This window comes from Daucus carota, chromosome 6 (assembly GCF_001625215.2).
Source record: "Daucus carota subsp. sativus chromosome 6, DH1 v3.0, whole genome shotgun sequence".
Lineage (NCBI taxonomy): Eukaryota > Viridiplantae > Streptophyta > Magnoliopsida > Apiales > Apiaceae > Daucus > Daucus carota.
This window is the reverse complement of record NC_030386.2, coordinates 7,046,804-7,070,870: the sequence shown is the minus strand read 5'-3', so window position 1 is coordinate 7,070,870 and position 24,067 is coordinate 7,046,804. Positions and strand designations below refer to the sequence as shown.

The window sequence follows — 24,067 nt, the reverse complement described above, 5'->3', positions numbered from 1 at the left end:
TTCTTAAATTACTGAATATTTTCTTTTATATTTTGTTTGCTCGACTGTGTTTTTACCTTAAAAAACTCCTTTTATGTATTTCTCAGAATTTATATCTTCATTTTTCGTCTTGACCAACTTGATTTTGTATTACAAGAATAATGTACTTTTTTATCTTTTCGATTTTTTTTTATCTTGATATACTTTTAGTTCATGGATTTTTTTAATAATAGTTTTTTGAAGACTAGAGAGATGGTTTTGTTGCTTTTAAAGACTAAGAGGGGTTATTGGATTGAGATTTTAAATTATTTTTTTGCATTCATGAAATCCGAGGGTATTCGATTGGGATTGTTTGAAATCCATTAAAATCTTGAGGTATTCGATTGAGATTTTAAGTTATGCTACAAAATCTGGTGGTATTCAATTGGGATTTTAAATTATGCTTTAAAATCCGATGGTATTCAATTGAGATTGTTTAAAATCCATTAAAATCTGATGGTATTCAAATGCTGATGGATTTTTTTTCATTTCATAAAATGATGGATTTTGTGGCATTCTTAAGTGTATTTTAAGTTTTTTTTTTTTGAAAAAAAAAAAAATCCTATCAACTCTGCGACATTTCATCAAGAATCCGCACAAAATCAAAATCCTAGACAATCCATTAAAATCCATAGACTAAAAACAATGCATTAAAATCTCAATCGAATACACCCCGTAAATGTAAATTGCTTATAGTAAAGAACAGAGGGATGTCTGTTTTTTGTTATGAAGAACAGGGAGATGTCTTTGTTACTTGCTTTAAAAATCAAACAGTTGTCTCCGTTGCTTGCTATCAAGACCAGAGAATATTCCTAGCCAGATAATCATCATTATACGAATATCATGAAATTTTAATAGAATTTATAATCCGAATCAAATATACCGAAAAACGAACAATAAAATGCACGGGGTACCATTACACAGTCTTTTCAAGTCTACGAGAAAGAAAGAGAGATGATAGAAGATGAAGATACAATAATAAGAAAAAGGAAGAAGAATTACAGGACAAAATTAATGAAATTATGTGGAGTGAAAGAGACGACGATGCAAATGGAAATTGAAAAGGCATCTACTGGCAGCATTGATGATCATCTTATTTCACATCAAACGCATCTCTCTCATGGTCTTCCTCTCCCTGCTCTTGGTGCTCATTCTCACCATAAACTCAAGCAAAGTGGCTATATTATCTCACCCTTTAATCCATATTACAGGTTATTTCATCACACTTTTTTTAGATATTTTTTTTCGTTGACAAATATGGCTTACAGCCTTACAAATGAGTACTGTTCTAGTCGAACCCGGGACGTGAGACGACAGAGGAAAAGCTTTCAACCACTTGAGCTATCCAAATTATCATGGTTGTTAATTTGTTAAATTTGTTGTGTTAGGGGAAATATTTCGATTTCTTGGTTTTGGGGTTATTTAATTTAGTATGTTTTATGCATGCATGTGTTCGTGTTTGTTCGCGGGTGAGGGTTTTAAGATGTACGAAAACCTTAACTCTATGATTTCGATGGTTGTGGGACCAAGGGAGTATTTTATGTTTAGTATTCTACTGAGATAATTGAACTGATTTTGTTCATAACATGTTTGATTATCTCACCTACAAGGCCGATATTACACTCTTTGATGATAAGCTCACTTATTATCAATATACTTGTTAAATTTTCTGAATTTTTTAAAAGTATTGCTCGAAATCTTGTTGCAGAGTTTGGGAGACGTTTTTGGTACTTTTGGTTTTCTACACGGCATGGGTGTCCCCATTTGAATTCGGATTCCTGGAAGCTCCGAGGGGTCCTCTCTCGATAACTGATAATGTTGTGAATGGATTATTTGCTGTTGATATATTATTGACCTTCTTTGTTGCCTATGTGGATAAAGCTACTTACATTCTCGTCGACAACCCAAAAATGATTGTTTGGAGGTATGCAAAAAGGGGGTTGGTCTTCGATGTTATATCTACAATACCTTCTGAGCTGGCTCGTTGTGCCTTGCCGCATCCTCTTCAACCATATGGCTACTTCAATATGCTTCGTCTGTGGCGTCTTCGTCGAGTCAGTGCCTTGTTTACCAGGTATGATATTATAGGTTTTGTTCTTTGTACATGATTCAATCCAGATTACACGTCTGCTGTAATGTACATCTTTATATACCCTGTAGATATAAGAAATCTAACTGCTGCACTTGCACACCTGCCATCCATTATGAACAAATTACGCAAGTGCAGTATTGTTGCTAATTTTACAATAATAATGTGTAAATTCTGTTACAAAGATTATTGCTGTGGCAGTGGTTTGGGAAGTTAATGAGGGTGAACATTAATAACTTTAGGGAGTATGGTCAAACTTATCAGTGAAAAGAATCTATTTGCTGCTTCAGGTTTAACAACTGAAACAAAAAAAGGGAAATCAACTCAGAATAAGTTATTCCAACCTCAATATCCAAATCCGAGAATTGTTTAACCAAAATGTTAAAGGTTAAATGGGGAGGATATACTAATTCAGATGCTTTAAGCTTATCAAATATCCTTTAACTAAACATTCACATTTCACAGCTTAATTTCAATTCAGCTATCATATCCTTCTTAATTATTCAGTTACTCAACTTTGGCTTTGTTATTCTATAAAACATTAGAGCAGTGTTCCCCAAATGCAGGACAACTTGGTGGACCTTGAATTCTTATTATATTCATTTATCGTTCAAATGTATCGTGGAACACCATTTGAATATAGTGTTTCTTATAATGTGGTGTTACTGTTAACTATACATTATAGTACTATAAAAAAGTTTCTGTCTGAGAAATGTATATAGCCTTGTCTCTTGACCGTGATGAACCGATGAATTTCCATTCCAGATTGGAGAAAGATACAAACTTCAGCTATTTCTGGGTTAGATGCTCAAAGATGATATGTGTAAGTACATGTTTCAAATTTTTTTACATTCATGAATAAATCAAGTTCTTATGAAAATATAATTCATCTCAAGTGTACATGTAATATCTTGTAGGTAACACTTTTTGCTGTTCACTGTGCTGCCTGCTGCTTTTATCTTACTGCAACTCGTCAACACAATCCAAAAAAGACATTTCTTGGAATTGACTATGACAACTTCCATGATGAAAGTTTAGCAGTTCGGTATTTAACATCAATGTACTGGTCTATAACAACAATGACAACTACAGGCTATGGTGATCTGCATGCTACAAATAACGCAGAGATGTTATTTGACATAATGTATATGTTGTTCAACCTTGGTTTGAATTCATATATTATTGGAAACATGACCAACCTAGTTGTCCACAGGACTAGTCGAACAAGGAAATTTGTAAGTAAAACCTTCTCTCATTAGTAATGCTGTTAACTGCACTATGGTGTTTCCCCCTTTTTTTGGTTCAAAGAGCAGTGTAATACTAGTTCTTACGAAGGTGTGCTTTAAACTGTTCTAGTTGTTCTGGAAGCCTTCTAATGTTTTTGTCCTTCCTCTGAGGTAACCTCTGCGCAGGGCCGGCCCTAGAATTTTGGGTGCCCTAGACGAATTTTGAAAATGGTGCCCCTATTTTTCAAGATCGTAAAGGAAAAGTTTACATACATTCAAATCAATATACAATGACATAATAAAAACATTATTTTAAGATTAACAACACAATAAATTCAAATGCATGTAAATATATAAATGCATAGATTTATCATTATATACTGCATATGTATAGACTTTTTGATGCCCCTGAGTAAGTGGTGCCCTAGGCGTTCGCCTTGGTCGCGTTACCCAAAGGCCGGCCCTGCCTCTGCGTCTAACAGTTTCCCTTCCTCATAAAAATTATTGACTACTTGTACAAATGGGCAACTACCCTTCAGGAGTTGAGGGTTTTCGTATATACATTAAACACGTCACTACATCAAAAATTTCATACAAGTAACTTTAACCTTTAAAGTAGATGCATAGTGTTGTGTGAAATGTAAAGACTTCAAATTCATTGTCATAAATTTCTTCTATTTTGTCAAATAATCTTGGTACATCTGATCTTGTACTGCTGTATCGAGCACTTGTGCACTAGTTTTATAGCGTCACTCATTTGTTGTGTTCTGTGGAGTTGCAGAGAGATACGATTCAGGCTGCTTCAAGTTTCGCACAAAGGAACCAAATACCTGTTCGCCTACAAGAGCAGATGGTTGCACACTTGTGCTTGAAGTATAGAGCGGACTCAGAAGGGCTCCAGCAGCAAGAAATTCTTGATGTGCTTCCGAAAGCCATCCGATCAAGTATTTCACATTTTCTCTTCTATTCTCTTGTGAATAAGGTGTATCTGTTCAGTGGAGTTTCAAATGACATGCTCTTTCAACTGGTAATTGCTGGATCATTCTTAATATCAACTGTTGTGTCTTAAGGAAGGAGCTCTAATGCCAATTCCAATGTCCTTGTCCCTCCACAACACACACCAAATAAAACTAGTGCAATATATGCTCTGTGATCTGAATATATGTTTGAACAGTTTCCCATATATTCGTCAGTTCATGTGTTACATGTCTCATGCTCCTGCCTTTGTAGGTCTCAGAAATGAAGCCTGAGTATTTTCCACCCAAGGAAGATGTGATTTTACAAAATGAAGCTCCAACAGACTTGTACATTCTGGTCACTGGATCAGTGGTGAGGTTCAAAATTTGTCCAAGAAAAGCATTCATTTATACATTTCAATATAAATTTCAAGGTTGTCTAAAACATTATCGAGTAGTTAGTCATTTTTCAGAAAAAGGAAACACCTAAGATATGTCTGGCCTTTAAAATGTTGACAGTAGCAAATAGACATTTAAATTTTTTCCGGGCAATAGGAATTTGGAGTCATTTAGTCGGTAATCACTGTTCGAGTATATATGTACCAAAGGTAACAGATTTTTGCATTATTTAAGATACATTTTTGCTTTGTTTTGGAAAAGGGTTAGCCTAAATGCAATAAACTAACAATTTAATTTCCATTATTCATTACATCCTTCACCATTATATGTAATTTTGGTTTTCTGCACAACATTCATCCATGCCTTACATTACATTGAGGTTGTAGAAGCTCTGAGGGGTAACAATATGAAACTTTTACAAGATTACCTGTGTACATTTTAATTTGTAAACTCGACATGCAACTTGCATATGTCATTATATTCAAATAATTACTTAATGGAAGATATTAAAAGCTTTATTCTGACAGGATCTTATCAGGCAAAGGAATGGAACAGAAGTGGTAAGTTTTTTTGGGTAGCATCTCAGAGTATATATATCCAATTGATGTATGTTGAACAAATCTGAAATCTTAATATTTCTCTGAAATGGATTTTCTCAGACTGTTAGAGAACTACAGACTGGAGATGTTTGTGGTGAGATAGGAGTCCTTTGTTATCAGCCACAATTGTTTACTGCTCGTACTAAAAGATTAAGTCAACTGCTAAGGCTGAGTCGCAGTGCATTTTTATGTATTGTTAAGACAAATGTTGCTGATGCCACAATAATCATGAACAACTGTCTTCAGGTATGTATATCAGCATTATATGTCACATCTCTCTATAGCTGCTTTGACAAAAAAGTATCTTGCTCAGTTACCACAATTTTCAGCTTATATACAGTCTAAGCAAACTCTTAGTTGGTCCGATCATATAATAAAAATTAAATTCAAACTTGTAGAGATGCTTCTAATGACCCTGTGATTTAATGGGTAAAATATATAAGTGGTGTTGTACTCAAGACTTCAACCTTTTATGTTCTCTTATGGTACTCTCTTTATGAATAACCAGGCCTAAAAGTGGGAAAATTATTTGATAACAGGAAGAAAATTAATATGATAGGTATATTAGTAAATCTGTGGAGTGCTATCATTACTCAAAATTGAATCTGTTTCTTGCTCAATATTGAACAAAATGACCTGCACCATACTTCATGGATCTCGACAATATTATATCATACTTTTTATTGCTTTTGAACTGCTTTTTATTTTTTCTTCTATGCCTAAGCCGGGGGTCTCTTTGGAAACGACCTCTTTATTTGTTTGGAGTAGATCTTACTCTCCCTAGACCCTGCTCTCCATTTACTTGGTTTGGTTCTGTACTACTCATCCTCAGTATCATCAAAAAAAGGGTCTAATGATTTTCATGAGTTCAAACTCTGTATTAGATAATTTATTTAATATCAAATAATGGTGAATTTGCTATTGGAATAAATTATATTTTAAGTGTATGATCATATACCAGTAGGTCCTCTCCTCACTAAAAGCTCGTTGCAAATTTTTCTTAAACCCTCCAACTCTTGAAGTCATGCTTGGCAAGCTCATCAAGTTTATACTTTTCGTGGCTCACGGGTTCAGAAACCTGAAAGTCTTATAAAAAAAAAATTAAGTGTAAAGTAATGTGCTGAGAACGATGCCGACCCTCTGACGCGGGATCACTGGCTGCAAGTATATGATTATTCCTCAAAATTTTGCAATTTTGTCAAACACAACTCCATTGTTGGGGTCGTATCGATGGTACTTCTGCTCCAAGAATTAGACTGTATATTTGTTTGGGGCACTAAGGTCAATTACCAACGCTCTAAATATGACTGTTATTGGAAGTCACTGATCGTCATGAATATCTTTGTTAGTGGAAATACTATCATTTTCACATGATAATCTGAGCAGATCTCAACAATTTTACTCATTTAATACGAAACAGAATGGTACTGCAAAATAATAATCTATTCTTCAACTGCTTTACCTTTTAATTTCCTGATCTCTCCATGAAATGGGTGCAGCATCTCAAAGAAAGAAATGATCCAGTAATGAAAGAAATTTTGGTAGATATTGAACGCATGCTAGCTCAAGGAAGATCTGATATGCCCGTAAGCTTGTGCTTTGCAGCAATGAGAGGAGATGACTCACTGCTGCATACGTTGCTAAGGCGTGGAATGGATCCAAATGAATTGGACAGTTCTGGGCGAACACCTCTGGTTTGTGTTCATATATCCTTGCTCGTGAATCAAGAATTTGTGCAGATACAAATACATCTTAATTAGCTATTTTGTGTGATGACTTATGGTCGCGTGTGACATGCTACAGCATATCTCAGCCTCAAAAGGATGTACAGAATGTGTTGTTCTACTCCTAGCTTATGGAGCAAATCCGAACAGTAAAGGTATCATCACACACATGATGGTCTTGTCATGCGGCATCTAGACGATAGTCTGCCCCAATGTATAACACCACTACTGATTTGAAAGTCAACATGAAGCACTTTCAAGTTGAAATAGATATAGATTCTTGTAAATATTAGTCCAAATTAAAATATGTTCCATTTTTATGCAGTACCATACTTGAAAGATTTAATGTTCTATAAATAAACTACACAAAAAATTTAAGTAATAATGTCAGATAAATAGATTGTTGTCTATGCAAAGAGGCATAATGTTTCTTCTTACATTCTTTACAAGTGTTAACTTGACCATGCCCATTCATTACTTATGCAGATTTTGAAGGAAATGTTCCTCTGTGGGATGCAATCTTGGGGGGACATGAATCAGTCATAAGAGTACTTGTCGAAAATGGGGCAGACATATCTTCTGGGAATATTGGTCAATTTGCATGCTTTGCCGTTGAGCAAAACAACTTGGGCTTGCTCAAGGAACTCGTCAGGTATGGTGGGGATGTCACCATTTTGAATAACACAGGAACCACAGCAATTCACATGGCTATATGCCAGGAAAAAGTCGAAATTCTCAAATTTTTAATAGAAGGAGTTGATCTTGACAAGCCAGATCAACACGGATTGACTCCCAGGGCCTTAGCTGATTATCAGGGTAATGAAGAGATAAAAGACTTATTTCGAACCAAGAAAGAAGTTACAAGTAAATCTGTTCCAAAAGGCGTGCCTTGTATGAAGAAGTATCAGAGTGAGCCGCCGCGACGTTCTGAACCCATACCTGACTATACAACGTCAATGAGTTTTGAAAATGGTGCTTCGTCTAATTCTTGTTCTTTAAGGCCAAGAACCAACAACTTTGATCATTCATTGTTTGGAATCATGTCAGCTGCTCGAAAAACAAATAAAGGTGAGCATTGCTATCCTCTCTTATCCTCACTTCATATAAGTCTCTTATTTAGTATGGATCGAGGAACTCAACTCTCTTAAACGTATTTCATACGAGTTGGGAAGTTACTGGAAAAATGCAAGGGAATGTTTTAACTTGGGGTTGCTAACTTGATTACTATCATCAGAAGGGGCACAATTATTTTATAATTAGTCATTCTTAGAGTACCAGATATCTGATTGAGTCGAGTATTATGCATGATTCAAAGTCTAGAAAAATGAAAGCTAGAAGCTACTGACATATTTCTGTTTCACCATGCAGTTGGCAAAGATATTCTCCAAGCTTCGGTTGATTTTGAAAGCGAGCAAATTTTGGGTAATTGGATTCCAAGGATTACCATACAGTGCCCAGAAAAGAAAGAATTTGGTGCCAAGGTTATTCCCCTTCCCCAGTCGCTCCAGCTGCTATTCGACATTGGCTTCAAGAAATTTGGGGTCTACCCCACCAAGGTTTTAACCAAGGATGGAGCTCTCATAGAAGACATAGGTGTAATCAGAGACGGTGACCATCTTATTCTTGCTAGTGATAATCTTTAAGATTGTGTTCATGAACATGTATTTCATATTTCAAATTTTCAACTTTATACTAATATCTAAAGTTTCTGAATTTCAAAAGAAATTCAAATCCAACTTCTTTCTTTTTGTGTGTATCCAAACATATCATCTGATCAAATCCAGGATTTCAAAGAAATCCAGGTTCCCAAACAAAGTTCTCAAACAGGCCACCCTAAAAGTCCATATACTCTTTTACTCTATTTCATTTTCTGGTTTCATAAGCGAACAAAGTGATTGTTAGTTCAATTTGATTTCTAATAATAGAAGCAGCCGCCTTAAAATATTAGGTCATTAAACTCATTCATCAAGAGTCCTAAAGATACGAATAATTAGCAGAAGAAAATATTAAGCATTGAAAATTGATCTCCAGAAACTAATCACAGAAAATAAAATGAAAAGTATACAAGTACATCTTGCATTTGGCTTTTCAAGATAAAAAGGGGACATTTGCATTGTTTAAGGAAAGCACCATAGTTAAATACATCTGCAATGCAGAATATGCGGGCAAAAAAACTAATATACAATCCTAATTTTGAAAATATATGTGCAAACTAAAACTGATATACCAATGACGATAATTGATCTACAAAACTATTCTGAGATGCTGAACTAGATTTTTATCTGTCAGCTTCATCATTACGCGTCTTTAATCTCTACCATTGAAAAAGAACATTAGGAACTTGTCATTTAACACATCAAGAGAAGGGCTTCACGGGTGCGACCAAGCAGATTCAATGCAGTCGCAGCAATGTGATGTCCGGTTAGGCCAGCAAGCGCAAGTTGTTCTTTCGGTGATGCATGCTCAATATATTGGTCCGGTAACACAATTGGCCGCCACTGTGGAAATACATTTTTTTCAAGTAAAGATTATAAAAACAAAAGTACAATGAGCAAATCTATTACTTGGAGATAATGCAAATTCACAGCAGAAATGAGCATTCGAGGCATCTGTACAAGCAAGTGTAGCAACCATGGATGCTCTAATAATATAAATTGTGATTTAAAAGCATTAACGATAATGTGCGTAGAGAACATTGTATTATAGTATGTGTGCCTGTGTGGTGCAAAGATCGAGGATCTATTTGTTATCTATTTGTTATCAGCTAGGTCACATGTTCGAATTAGGATCTATTTGTTATCAGCTAGGTCACATGTTTGAATTTTGGAAACAACCATTTATATAAATAGGAATGTGACCGTACATTTGGACCTTTTTCAGACCATGCCCACTGGGTACCACCTTTTAGTGTCGAACATAAGTCTAGTCGAATATATGTTCTAGTAAAGTACAACATCTTACTGACTCTAGCTCTAATCTTGAGTAGCTAACTGTTCGGCACCCTGCCACTGTAGAAGAATTATAGATATCTTTTTTTAAATCTTTTCAGCAGATTGCGCTCCCTCGTAAGAGTTCCATGGATTACGTTTATTGTAATAGCTTGTATACTACTCCCTCCGTCCCTAAATACATGTCCATTTTGACTTTTGACCAGTCAATTTGATTATACTTTGACTAAAATTTACGAGTACCATATAATTTAGGAAAAAAAAATATCATTAGAAAGTATACTTAGTCTATTTCAATATGTAACTTTCAGATTTTAAAAATATTGAATAGAAAATCAAAATGGACAAGTAATTAGGGACGGAGGGAGTATATACAAGTTCTTCCCATTAATACAACAACGTTCCTTTTCACATTTCAGATAAACAGTAAATAAAGTGAGTACATTGCACAAGAACAAAACAAGATCCACAGACTTTTCTCATTCTAATTTTAAAGCATATCTAGTTATGAAGTTGATAATTTGTTCAACATTTAGAACACTAAATCTTCTATGAAAATGATAAAATAAAAACTTGAATATACAATAAAGTATATATACTCTTCTTAGCCATTTGTTTATGAATAGATGGAGTAATTTAGAGGTTAGAAGTTTCATGAAGAAGGCACTAGTTTTTTTTTTAAAAAACTGAATACCAATGAAGCGAAATTGATAGTGTCAAAAGATACTCAAGACTACTAAATAAAAAGTTTGAAGGTTTTTACACATCCCACATGTTATTCATTTTCGAACAAACAGGGAAATTAATTTTATACGAAGTAACCTTGCTTACATTAATATAAGTATATAACAAAAGAAATCTAAAATTACGCGGGATAATATTCCTTTCGGCCTTAAACTATAGGTTGTTTTTGGTTTAGGTCCCTATAAAATGAACAAAATATTTCGATTCCTTAACATTAAAAACTCTGATTTGCATCCCTCCGTCTAATTTTGATTAACAGACGTTAGTCAATGTTGACGTGATAGTTGCGTGAAAAATCAAAAATTTACTGATTGAAGTCAAATTTTAATATGTTAATCTAGGAGTGAATACAATAGCACATCTGGTGAAATTGATCGATTTCAAGTTCAGTAACGTGTAAAAATCTGCATGAAAGAAAACTTATTATTTTGTGTTCTTGAGATTAAAGTGGAGAGTTCTATTTTCTATAATTTAGTGAACTCGAAATCAAAAACTTTCACTACCTGTGTTCTTGTAATCACTCATAGATTAACATATCAAAATTTGACTTTACTCAGTGAATTTTTGATTTTCACATAAATGCCATGTCAGCGTTGACTAACGCCTGTTAATCAAATTTGGACGGAGGGATGCAGATCAGATATTTTAAAAGTTAAGGGATCGAAATATTTTGTTTTTATAGTAAAGGACCTAAACCAAAAAAAAACATATAGTTTAAGGACGAAAGAATATATTATTCCAAAATTATGCCCAATCTTCATCCTGGAATTATAGTCAAAACAATCATTACCAATCATTACCTTGATCTTTCCATCGAGTTGTCCATCAAGCGTAAGAAATTGGGCAACATGGGATCCAAATCCACCAACTGTCCCTTCCTCAACAGTGATTAGAAAGGAATGGTTATCACACAATTTTCTAACAAGCTGTATGTCGAGCGGCTTGCAGAATCTTGCATCAGCGACGGTTACCTCGATTCCAAGCTTTGAAAGCAAAGACTGAGCACTGAGACAATTTTGCACCATAGCTCCATACCCAAGAAGAGCAATATCTTTACCCTCTGCAAGAACTCTTCCTTTACCAATCTAGTCATTAAAAAGGTAATTATATTATTAAATAATTCAACTTGTAACAATAAAAATGGAACTCTTCAACAGGAACAAAATTAAAATAAGTGGAAAAAATCTGGGTTAATGCAATTTGATTTATTAGAGAACCTATTTGTGTATGCTTAAAGTGAAATCAAATGCCGTGCCAAGTTGGGGGTAACTACCACCTACACCGGTTTCAGTTTCAGACTTATATTATGGAAAGAAGTATCAGATTATCTATATATATTAAAAGTGAAAACAGGTGTTAATGCCAAGTTAAAGGGTAAATACTGCCTGCATTGGTTTCAGTTTCACAGTGGTATTGTGAAAAAATGTACCGACTAGCTAATTAATTCCCTCCTACTTTTTAAGCGGATACAAAAGAATAGAAAGAAGAAGATATATATTAAGAAGCAACACTACATGAGAATATATAACATAAAGGAATTTTCATAGTGAATGTAGACATTTACAAATTAATCATGTTTAAATGAATAACTGAGTTAAGATGTACAATATTGTAAGAAACAAGTAATCACTTTTATACTACAATGAAGAGGGTGACGATTCCACAAGCATTGTTGATAGACACTATTTGACTCGTGGAAATTTGCAAAACTGCGACTTCAATTAGTTGAGGAAATATCAATTCCCTATTAGTATAGTTTACATTACATATATAACTATGTTTAACCCTTCGGTACCAGTTCAAACAAGACCTGATTTCAGGAAGTTGAAGAAGTGATACTCATATTAAATATTACAACCTAGTGAAATTTTTGTAGACAGATTCAGCACAACCGTTACTGGAATTGACAAATGCATTTATTTATCAGAAGTTAAAATTACTAACATAGTTCAAAGCTTTACAACATCCAACAACTTACAGAGAAAGTTAGATATATTAGCAAGCATCACTGTTTCGTGGAAGTGTTTTTCGAATTTTCCCGTGTTTGTTTGGTCTCGAGAAAATGTTTTTCTCTAAAAAAAATTTTGGGTTTCGTGAATATTTTTAAATCTTATGTTTTTGTTCGACTCCAAGGAAAATAATAATTTCCTCGGGGAGAAACTTTCTTTAGGAAGAGTTACAAATTTCTTTAAAATGACTCACCCTTTTTCTAAAAAGGGAAAACATTTTCCAAATTGAACAATTTCGCACCCTTTTTAATAGTATTTTTCAGAATGGCAATTTGACAGAAAATATATTCCTGAAAATTCTTTCCAAAATCAAGTTATATTCAAGCAAACAAACAAATCCTTGATGGGAAGACAAAAGATGAAAAATGGGAACTAACTTTAAATGCAGATCCGACCTTACTGATTCACGTAATCTATTAAGCTATCAAGTAGGAATTAATTAAAAGGATTAAACAATAATGAAAATATCTGATGTATTTGTTTTAACATAATAACAATAAGCCCTATTTATTATAAAACACACATTTGAAGAAGAATTTGTAATGGTTTGTAGATGAAAAGTCTTATAAGGTTAATCATTTGAATCAAAGATTATCGAGCCATTACTACACTTAAGTTACAAGTTTAGGAATGTTTAATTGAAAGAAATCAAAAGAATGGGGCCGTGTTGAGAAGATTGGAATCTATATATACAAACAAACACATAAAAAACAAAACAAAGAGCGAACACAACAGTGGATAATACTGAAAGTTGGAAAGACCTGGTTAAAATATTAAAATAAAGATCACCTGAGTGAAACTAATAAAGCTTCCAGAATAATTTCAATTAGAAGTCTAGAGAAGTTAAAAGGCTCAGAGATTTGACCACGTTACCTCGATTGGAACACCATGACAGATAGAGTTGCTCATCTGTGCAATGGCACCTCTAGGATAACGGAAACAAACAGGCCTGTCATCAATACAAGATGCAGTAGCTACCATGTGAACAAGTTCAACCTCATCAGACGGTGCCATCACAATCATATTCGGCAAACACGACATAAATGTAATGTCAAATGCCCCACAATGTGCAGGCCCGTCCGACCCTACTAAGCCTGCACTTGAAATAACAAAACGAACTGGAATCTTCTGCCGATCTACATCATGAACTACCTATGAAAACCATAAAGAAAGAAGACATTAGATAACTAGGAAAATAATTCATGCAATCCTCACATCTATCTACCTCAGTCCTTGGGAGTTATACAGTACTAAACTACAAATCCATTAGTTTGTCAGAAGCTGTATATAAGAAATTGCAAAATATAACATTATGTAACGAAGCCCAACACCCATGGCAGGGCCTGTCTCTATGAAATTGGATAATAAAATACTTTTGATAAAAATCAAAATTTGCATACTTTTCTAAAAATGTGTGTCTAACCTTTGACAAATATCACTTTCTTACAACTGATAGAACAACTTTACAGTGAAATAGTTACCACCCGCAACATTGACATTCCCTGTAGCCTTTCCTACCTCTCAAAGCTATATACTTAGTATAAAAATCTATAATGACAACTCTAAGTTCACCATTGCACTAAAAAAGTCTCCTAAATGATTCCGTACAGTGTGCTCCGCTACTAGTTTAGAAAGTCAAAGCTCTTCCCTAGCGAAGCCATGTATATCAGACTATCAGCTATACCTCATCCCCCCCCCCCCCCCCCCCCTACTTGTATCTAAGAGACAGACTCCTAGGATAAATGGATGCCTCTAAGGAAATGCAATCTAAAGACAAAAATCTTGTCCCCATACCCCATCTCCTTGGCTATGGGAGACCAACGATTATCTCAAAGGATTAGGCTTACCTGCGTTAATTAATACTATAAGGATTATAAGTGATGGGACTAAATACAGTTTTAGATAAATTGAATGAAGCATAAACCTGGTTGTATATTACTTCAGTGGAAACAAAATTACAATAAAAACTTAATTATGTTGGTGCAACTAATATACACGATCATCTATCACACTCCCCTATCTTTTTATAGATATCTTGAACACACAGATTTCTGAGCAAGGATGGCTGCTTGTTATTGTTCATCCTTCCAGTTGTCAGAGTCAGTATCTATTCTTGCTATGATTGTTTATGGCCTTCTTTTGTCTGACGTCTATATGATGAAATCGCATATGCTGATATGCCTTTTACTTGATACTAGTTTATACTGTGAGGAACTTACAGTTTCCTCATGCAAATATCTTGCTATCTCATTCAGTCACTTCATAAAAAAGGAAGCAATCGAGACTGATGAGAAAATCCCAGAAATGACTATCACTGTTGTATATATATTTAACTAATAACGTTATATCTTACATATATTAATGATCTATCAGATTTATATTTATAGTGAAGCTAAGTAAAACAGTCGTTAAGCACTTAAAGTTTTTCAAAGGTCATCCTACTAGATTATCTCATTGAATCATGGGTACACCCTATGGTGTTTAATAATAGACTTATTAGATGTATTATAGTCCATAGAACATATATGATTTCCTTCTTCAGTGTGCAATTCATTTCTTTTCTCCAAATTTGCCTTAACAATATCTTTATAGAATCCATGGTTCACTGTAACTCACTGTTCCATTTGTAAACCATAATGGGTAGACATGAAATAAGGGATCATAACAAATATGATTATATATGATCTGTAGCCTTCATAACAACCATGCAACATGGCAACCGCAGACACACATATTCATGCTATATATGTTAGATACTCTTATTATTCATAATAAAAGGTTAATTAGTTTAAAATCGGAATTAATTTAAATTTTAGATGATATTCTATATTCGATTTTATAGTGTTCTTCTTTGAGCAATGGCCTACACACACACACACACACATATAGAGAGAGAGAGGGTGAAGCGTAAACCTGATCATAACCTCTTTGAAGAAAGGCAGAAGGTATTATACAAAAAGGCTTTAACCCGCCACAAGATAAACCAGCAGAAAATGTGACTGCATGCTGCTCAGCCATCCCCACATCAAAAAACTTGTCTGGAAATTTTTCCTGGAACAAGTGTAATGCTGGTTCCATCCCCATTCCTGCATGAATTACCACAATGTCTTTGTCTCTCTGTGCTTCCATTGCCAAAGCATCCACAAAACAATCACTATATGTTTGAGGACGTCTACAAGAAGGTGATGAATCTGAATCAGAAGAACCTGCTTGATACAGACAGGGGAGATTGACAATGTCAAAAAGTCTGGCACTTGATTACTCTGCCATTTAGGGAGAGCGGCATGAAAGGTAGATTTTTTTAAATAGTATAATATTTAATTTCATTTCCAGTGTTTATGTATCTTATAAAATACAATTCACTCAAAGGAGTTTGCAAATTGGTATATATCGTTACTGTTATTAACTTCTTAGATACTTTTTAATCTGATCCAAATCTGTGCAAAAGCTGTTGAATAGTAAGGAAATATTGCTACTACTTCAGCAAAAAACCTGAGTTTTTAATAGAACAATTGTAAGTTGTGAAGTATAAACAACATTAGGTCAAGAGACACACCTTCCTGTTTCTTGGTCATCATTTCACTTTTTTGGTATTTCTGGACTATCTGCTCTTCCTTTGTTATGACATGAACCAGAACTGGACCAGTGGAATCTAATGAGGCCACTTCGCGAAGAACACATATAAGATCGTCAATGTTGTGTCCATCAACTGGCCCAATATAATATAACCCGAGTTCTTCAAAAAGAGTTGACCCTGTTGGACCCATCATTCCACGTGCATATTCATCAACTTTTGCTGCCCATTCATACATACCTTTGCCAAGTCTCTTAGCTAATTTCTGGATTAGGCATAAAGGGCAGATGTAGTGATCAGAATACATAAAATGGTTAAAATGTACACAATCATTTATATGCGCCACATGAGAATATAAGAAATCAGGTGAAAACTCTTGAAAGTTGATGATTCACATTAATAGACTATCTTCCTTCAGTAAATAAAATTATATATTAATAAAAGATATGTTTCATATCAATTCAACTGATGCTTCGAAACAGAAGTTATATACTTATACATGCCTCTTGAAAAGGAAATGATTCACATTAATAGACTATCTACGTTATAAATATAGCAATATACAACAATATCTTAAGAGAACAAAGAAATACCTTGGCAAATTGTCGTAATCTTCGGAATAATTTACTTGACTGCAGCTTGCTAAGGGTGCTTGATAGAGCATTTATTGATGTTTTAGGAGTTTCCTCAAGCTTTAGGTTTAATGAATGACGACTATCATTTAATATCACAACCATATCTGAATCCAAATAGCCTGCGTTGCTCATTGCTTCATATACCTGACCGGTCATAGTTGTTCCATTGTTAATAACTGTAACTATACGATCTCTTTTCCCTTTAATATCCCGTGCAACAGCCATTCCTGAATATTAATTTGCATGTGCCTTTATCAATTCGAGAATTTATTATGAGCAAAGCATGGAGGCATAGAAACAGAAAATGTTTTTGCAAATTCTGTTGGGCCACAATATTAACATTTAGCTGGGAGACTTGAGTTACACAACTTGTGTTATAACCAAGTACATAAGCTAATAGACCATTAGCAATAGACATTACAATTATAGCTAGTTATTGAGAATACTACCAAGTCCAGCAGAAATGCTGTTGCATCCATGAGCTGCCCCAAAAGGATCAAACTCACTTTCGGAGCGAGATGTGTCAGATGAAAGACCGTCTTTTTCTCTAAGTGTGTGCATGAGGGACCGCCTTCCTGTGAGAATCTTATGTGCGTATGTCTATCCAAGGGACAAACGACAAATTTATTAGCATCATCATTATTATCAAAGAGATTGAACCTCAAATTTACTTCTAAACATGAAAAAAGAAAGAAATTCTTTTTCCTTTATACCCCATCAAAATGTACCATGACTTATTTTGGAAACATATATTTACGACATGTGGTAAGAGTTAGAGAAGTCATTTGTCGGACAATACTGAAACACAAGTTTACTGGAGATGATCTAAACTATCTTACTTGTAGACCTGAATCCCATAATATCTTATCCATTGGAGCGTGAAAAATATGATGTATGGCAATTGTCAGCTCAACTACTGCCAAACTCGCAGTCATAGATTTTTGTGTTTTTGACATGATAAAGGATAACTCAGATCTGACATCTTCAGATAGTTGTTTCAGTTCCTGCATTTAGCTGGACAAAGTTAGCTTAGTCTATGATAAAGATAATTGGAGAAGCATTGCAAGAAAATTCTGTCAAATCAAAGTAGTGACCTTTGAAGACAGGTTCTTTAAATGCATTGGGTTTTCAACTGTATCGAGCATGGGTGTTGGTCTTTTTTCTGTAAAGAAATCACCAACACCTGGAAAAGAACAGATTCTACTACTGCTTCCCTGCATCAAGAAATTAAATTATTACCTGCTTTGTCAAAGTTTTTCATTGGCAATTGTATTTGTTTGTCAGGAAAGGGGAGATCCTCACTTACTTAAACAATACTAGAGTGTTTTAATATGATGAAAGCGACAGCAAATTCGGAGAAATCAAAGAAATATTAAGGTGGAATTATTTCCTTTAACTAATCCTGCAAAAGTATAAAGTTGTTGCTACAGATTATATTGATCTTTAGTGTTAGTGACTTTTTACTTACAAATATCAATTCATCGAAATTTTGGTATGTTGACAGTCAATCACAAAAGATAGTTAAGTAGCTTCGCTAAGCTGGCTAATAAAGAAAGGTAAGGCATTAATAACGCATTTTTCCATCCTAGACAAAAAAAGAGAGCAGAAATGATGTATTCTAAGGTCAACATATCTCTATAGTTCCTAATAAGTTATCTATTGCCGCCACAACCCCCATTAATACAAAGGGAAAATCTGATTTCACATCACAATGCCATGAATTCAGATGCAGATACTAAATTATTATAAAAATTTAAGTTTAGTACTGTGAAGATGAATATGCAGATTATGTTACCACTCATGCCTGAAGACCTAAATAGCTAGTACCCCTTTTATCCTGCAAATATAGTCTATTCTAGAGGACTCGAAAAGCAATTTTCAACTTGTACTCGCTTTATCTCGAAAACAAGTCTTGATCACATTTTAGTACATTCCGGCAATCACTGTCTCATTCAATTTAAATTAAACCAAAACTTTGATTAAAATTAAGTCCATAGAACAACTCCCATAACCTAAGTCCTAAATATTTTTGATTAACACAACAAGCTCTACTGCATTTCCACATACACAAAATCACATAGTACTAATGATCAAAGGAGACGATTTTCAGACAGTCCCACATAACAAAAGATACACTGCAAACAACTAAAGATTAAAACTTTAAACTACCTTAAAAGTACAAGAAGAAGATAGATACAGATTGACTCCAAAAAGTTCACCATTGTTTGGAAGCTTAACACCACATGTATCATCTGTTCTGAACCTCAATCCATGAGTTAAATGGACACTAAAACCAGATGGGCAATGAGATAAAGTAGTAGACATCTTCAAACAAACAAAACCCAATTCTCAAAACTTTTCAATTGCAAGGATTATGGATCATTGAGTAGCTGACTTGCATAAAAATGGTGGACTTACAGAGTAGTAAATTTATTTGGGATATGAAAAAGATTGTATTTTTACCAACTGGGTATTCAAGAAAGATGGTAGATTAGAGATTGTAGCTGAGAATTATAATGATGATGATGATAGACAGTAAAGTTAAAAGGGTGACATTTCTTGAAATTGGATAAGAGGAAGAAGATGCTCTGCATAGAGGAGGAGGATGAAATTTTATTTTTTGGGCCGTTTGGATTATTATTTTATTGTAACTGCCTATCATTTTTAATATTTATTCGATGATTTATATGTTCGGAGTATGCGCAGCTTTTGGGTTACTCCAATTGGCACCAACCCTTTTTCCGCAGAGCATTTTTAAAAAAAAAAAATAAATATTAATTAATATATGATATTATTTATTTCATAAAAGTAAGTATTTATCTTTTGAAAAATATTTATGAACAAAAATAATCCGACTAATTATGACATAATCATTGTATTTGGGTGGCAAATTACATTGTACAAACTTGTAAAGCAATGGTCTATTGGACAAATATTTATGTACATAATGAATAATCTTGCAATTTTCATTTAGTTCACGCATGTGATATTTTATAGTTAACAGACTACATGTGCAAATTCTTGCTTATATTATGTTTAAGACCATGTGTACATATTGTAATGTAAATGGTGATGTGTTGTTAAATTGTTGTAATCTGTGTTAAATGTAAAAAGATGGAGAGTGATTTGTGAATAGTGTTTTGCACATGAATTAATGCATATCAAACATGTTTTTTTTGTTTGAGTCAACAAGGGTGGTCACTGTTTGACAAATATGTGTATCTGCTCTCAAGAGTCATAAAATGGACACTCAACCTACCATCACACATCACATTTGTGAAACTGCTATGGCTTTCATCATATTTCACATTACTTGATCTCAGTAACAGACAGTAACAGACCAGTGTCTGTAAGAATCTCATTTTCAAGCTCTGGGGACACTGAATACTCCTATCAGGCCTTCTTCGGCCGACTGCAATCACCAGAGACCATGGCATCGTAAAAATAGCTTCCTTATGTACAGTAATAGCTTCCTTATGTACAGTATTATCCAAGAGGCTATTCATTAAGACTCTTAACCTGAAATTTGAGGAGGATAAGGAAAAAAATTGCTCCAAGAGACTCTTAATGACTCTTTAAATCACTAAGAGCCTCTTATTTCTCTCTCCTCTCTCTTCAAAGTTAAGAGCCACCACACAGCTCTTAACTTTATTTTTCACAATAAAAAATTCCTTCCCTCCAATTCACCTCCACTTGACTTTGTGATAGTGGAGCCCCATAGGAATAAAATATGAAATAGAGAAAAGATATAGAGAGTATTGTTGGAGTTTACACTCTTAACTTTGTACTAAATTGCTAAGAGCCACATTGTTTATGTTATATTTAGGAGTCAACTAGGAGGCTCTTGGAGATGCTCTTGCCCCAACAAACAACCAGAACCAAGTCATATGGATTCTCAACTAATTGTACAGTATTGTTACCCCAACAAACAACCAGAACCAAGTCATATGGATTCTCAACCAATTTACCAGACCCATCGATTACACTAAACCAGGAGCATGCAAGTTTTAGATGAGGAACAACTCACACCCAAGTGAACATATAAACAACTACAAATCATGAACATAACGTGAGACAAAAATAAATGCAAATGAGATTTCAAAATCATTATGAAACGGCTTAAAGTAGACCAGCTTATTTAAAGTTGGGCCCCAAAATAAATATTCATGCCAATACGCATCTGCCAATAAATAAGATTTAAATTTTGGTCATCACCAGGTTACAATTTGTAATCTTAAACAAACACGACTAATCTTTAACCAGACATGCTCTAGTCATTTCCCCACTACCCTGAGTAACTCCAATAATCTGACACGAAGCAGAATTATGTAAAATGCAGTTGGTAATAAAATTATACTTTCTCAGACTTTAGACAGCAGAGACCTTTGGAACATCCACTGGGAATTTGTGAATCTCATCCATCCATGGACTTTTCTCCTTTGCGGGGTTGAGAGTCCTCAGAGCCTTCCAAACTGCACTATTACACTTGAATCCAGAACCAAATGCTATCTGCCATGCTCTATCTCCCTTCTTGATCCTCCCTTTTGCTTCTGAATATGCCAATTCATACCACAGAGAGCTGCTAGAAGTGTTTCCAAATCGATTAAGTGTCATCCTTGATGGCTCCATATGCCAATCACTGAGCTGCAGGTTCTTCTCCAGTTCATCCAGCACAGCTCTTCCTCCAGCATGAATGCAGAAATGCTCGAATGCAAGTTTAAAATCTGGGATGTAAGGCTTTATCTTCATCCTGAAAAGTTTCTTCCCGACCAATGTAGCAAAGAAGAGCAGCTGTTCAGACATTGGCAGCACAAGAGGACCAAGTGTAGTTATATTGGTCTTCAAAGCATCCCCAGCAACGGCCATCAGATCCTTTGACAAAGCAACTCCAACTTTTCCAGCAGGATCCTCCAATTGAGTAACACAAGAAAAGCATTTGTCATCGGAACCTTTGTGGGTTCTGACAGTATGGACCAGCTGGTACTTGGATCGACGCCGATCTGACCTCTTGTTTGAAAGCAGAATAGCAGCCCCTCCCATACGGAATAAGCAATTAGAAACAAGCATTGACCTCTCATTTCCAAAATACCAATTCAATGTGATGTTCTCCATGCTGATTACTAGAGCATATGAATTGGGATGGACTTGAAGAAGATCTTTAGCTAAATCGATTGAGATTAAACCAGCGCTGCAACCCATCCCACCAAGATTATAACTCAAGATATTCCCTCGAAGTTTGTAATGATTAATAACCATAGATGCAAGAGAAGGGGTGGGATTAAACAAACTACAGTTGACAATTAAAACCCCAATGTCTTTCGGCTTCAGAGAGGTTTTCGCTAAGAGCTCATCGATAGCACCAAACATCACAAGTTCAGCTTCCTTTCTTGCTTCCGCCATACACGGATTTGGAGGTACTCTAAGTACAGCTTCAGGAAGGTATGTATCTTCGCCAAGACCTGACCTCTCAAGAATTTTCCTCTGAAAATCAAGGTTTGCATCCGTAAAGTTGCCTGTGAGCTTGGATTTCTCCATGAAAGTCTGCCTCGTGCATTTCCTATCCTCTTCAGGTTTATAGCATGAAAAGTTAACAAGGTAAACAGGGCGAGGACGGGTAAGGAAGTAGAGGGTTGAAAGAAAGACCAGAAGGGTCGAACAAACAACCACCGATATAAGATTGAACCTCAAATGGTCCCAAAGAATGTAGATATCTCGGAGCGAAAATGTAGACAATTGAGCCGCAAGAACAACCACAAGAGGGGATAAAAATAGGTACATTCCATGAGTAATAAGGTAATGATAGCCAAGTTTAACATACTTTAACTTAATAGACTGCTTAAAATCAGGAAGTTTTCGCAAATAAGATGGTGGGATCAAAGGCTGGTTCACCTTAGCTTCACTCATTTTGCCAACAATTCAAAACTTGGGCTATGACTAGAATTTATAAATCAATCAAATCCAAAGTCACACTCAAAATTACCAAATCAAGATTAATCCCAATGAATCACTAAATCCTCCTAGATATGAAGATGAAAAGAATGATAACAAAAAGGGTTCCCAAAGATTCCTAATCTGAACCAAATAAATCAACAAAATGCAGCAGAAACTCCCTGCAAATCAACCAGCATAAAGATTCAAAATTTAAACATAAAACAAATGCACCAACATGTAGATACAATCTATATACAAAAAAAATGAGATCTTTAAGAACATTATACAAAAATGAGAAGAACCCAGATGAGAAATGAAGATAAAGAAGAGACCCAGATGAAGAAAAGAGAAAGCTGACCTTGACAGAGTGGATCCAACTCGACTTTGCGAGACAACCAGTGTGTAGAGATGTTGGGGGCGAGTAAAATGAGAAGATGCAATTGGGTTTTAAAATTGTTTTGTTTTGTTTATTTCGTTCAAAATAAGCGACTCGTAAAAGTCAAAACAGGACCTTTCTACATGTTCAAAGATGTTTAATTGTTTCAGGAATCAGGTCCACACTCCATATGATTGTGATGCAAGTATTCTTTATTTTTGAATGGTCTTTACTAGTTTTTTGGAATTAAATTAAAATCAAATATCATAGAGAAATTATCTAAAATATTATATTTTTAGAAGTATTACCATAAATACTATCACTTTAAAACTTATAATCAAAATTACTATTTTTTAAATATTTTCAAAAATACGGTTTGCAACTTTTGCAGTCTTACTTGCAATTTAGATTTAACTTGAAAAAAAGATGATTTATAGGTTGATTCTAGCTGACTTCATTTTTTTCGGACGATAGAGATGAAGAGAAGGATGGAGTACGAGGTCGAAAGAGGGAGGTGGAGAGAGTGAGGTTTGTCGGGCTCGCAGGCAACCACCAACCAAGACTCGACAGTTGATCGTCGGCACAACAGTCTTTTCACAAGTAAGTTGAATTTTCATATAATCCTTTGTATGACTAAATGTGTGTACTTTACATAGTAGGATATCAATCGCGCAATTTGCTTATTTTATTTGTAATTTCCTCTCATCTTTACATAGCTATATATTGTTGTGGCTTGATTATTTAATTTGTTTCAATTGTTTGTCATTCAGGCCCTATCCTTTGATCGAACAATATAAAGCAGAAAGCAAGATTCGTCTATGTGACGTCCCCGGCCCGGG

At 34.7% G+C, this 24,067-nt stretch overlaps 3 protein-coding genes across 4 annotated transcripts; 1 reads left to right on the top strand and 2 right to left on the bottom strand.

Annotated features, from left to right (window-relative positions):
* The first annotated feature begins 835 nt into the window (after nucleotides 1-835).
* LOC108225690 (potassium channel AKT1) lies at nucleotides 836-8,736 on the top strand. The gene is made up of 12 exons (XM_017400619.2): nucleotides 836-1,229; nucleotides 1,727-2,092; nucleotides 2,873-2,930; nucleotides 3,025-3,342; nucleotides 4,115-4,360; nucleotides 4,564-4,662; nucleotides 5,216-5,248; nucleotides 5,348-5,533; nucleotides 6,787-6,981; nucleotides 7,091-7,166; nucleotides 7,498-8,079; nucleotides 8,380-8,736. Exons 1-12 carry the CDS (start codon nucleotides 973-975, stop codon nucleotides 8,652-8,654), a joined length of 2,691 nt encoding a protein of 896 aa, XP_017256108.1. The 5' UTR covers nucleotides 836-972; the 3' UTR covers nucleotides 8,655-8,736.
* Nucleotides 8,737-9,037: 301 nt separating this feature from the next.
* LOC108192833 (probable 1-deoxy-D-xylulose-5-phosphate synthase, chloroplastic) lies at nucleotides 9,038-19,571 on the bottom strand. Of its 2 annotated transcripts, XM_017359332.2 has the most exons (10): nucleotides 19,091-19,571; nucleotides 18,016-18,135; nucleotides 17,761-17,925; nucleotides 17,371-17,521; nucleotides 16,880-17,148; nucleotides 16,269-16,551; nucleotides 15,626-15,918; nucleotides 13,586-13,864; nucleotides 11,504-11,788; nucleotides 9,038-9,509 (listed from the first exon to the last, which is right to left on the bottom strand). In XM_017359332.2, exons 1-10 carry the CDS (start codon nucleotides 19,244-19,246, stop codon nucleotides 9,360-9,362), a joined length of 2,151 nt encoding a protein of 716 aa, XP_017214821.1. In that variant the 5' UTR covers nucleotides 19,247-19,571; the 3' UTR covers nucleotides 9,038-9,359. The 2 variants fall into 2 exon arrangements, with proteins under 2 accessions (XP_017214821.1, XP_017214822.1); XM_017359333.2 differs by lacking the exon at nucleotides 19,091-19,571 and having other exon boundaries at nucleotides 17,761-17,935.
* Nucleotides 19,572-21,002: 1,431 nt separating this feature from the next.
* LOC108193005 (3-ketoacyl-CoA synthase 11) lies at nucleotides 21,003-23,349 on the bottom strand. Its single transcript, XM_017359564.2, has 2 exons — nucleotides 23,211-23,349; nucleotides 21,003-23,031 (listed from the first exon to the last, which is right to left on the bottom strand). The coding sequence occupies exon 2, from the start codon at nucleotides 22,823-22,825 to the stop codon at nucleotides 21,290-21,292; it is 1,536 nt and encodes a 511-aa protein (XP_017215053.1). The 5' UTR covers nucleotides 22,826-23,031; nucleotides 23,211-23,349; the 3' UTR covers nucleotides 21,003-21,289.
* Between the last annotated feature and the right edge of the window lie 718 nt (nucleotides 23,350-24,067).

What these genes read in the sequence shown, in the direction of transcription:
- LOC108225690 (XM_017400619.2), top strand. Translation starts at nt 973, where the DNA reads ATGATAGAAGATGAAGATACAATAATAAGAAAAAGGAAGAAGAATTAC. An exon ending in CTAGTCGAACAAGGAAATTT is followed by an intron (nt 3,343 to 4,114) that starts GTAAGTAAAACC and finishes GTGGAGTTGCAG; the next exon opens with AGAGATACGATTCAGGCTGC. An exon ending in ATGACATGCTCTTTCAACTG is followed by an intron (nt 4,361 to 4,563) that starts GTAATTGCTGGA and finishes CTGCCTTTGTAG; the next exon opens with GTCTCAGAAATGAAGCCTGA.
- LOC108192833 (XM_017359332.2), bottom strand. Translation starts at nt 19,246, where the DNA reads ATGTCTACTACTTTATCTCATTGCCCATCTGGTTTTAGTGTCCATTTA. An exon ending in TAAAGAACCTGTCTTCAAAG is followed by an intron (nt 17,926 to 18,015) that starts GTCACTACTTTG and finishes AGCTAAATGCAG; the next exon opens with GAACTGAAACAACTATCTGA. An exon ending in GATTACGACAATTTGCCAAG is followed by an intron (nt 16,552 to 16,879) that starts GTATTTCTTTGT and finishes TGCCTAATCCAG; the next exon opens with AAATTAGCTAAGAGACTTGG.
- LOC108193005 (XM_017359564.2), bottom strand. Translation starts at nt 22,825, where the DNA reads ATGAGTGAAGCTAAGGTGAACCAGCCTTTGATCCCACCATCTTATTTG.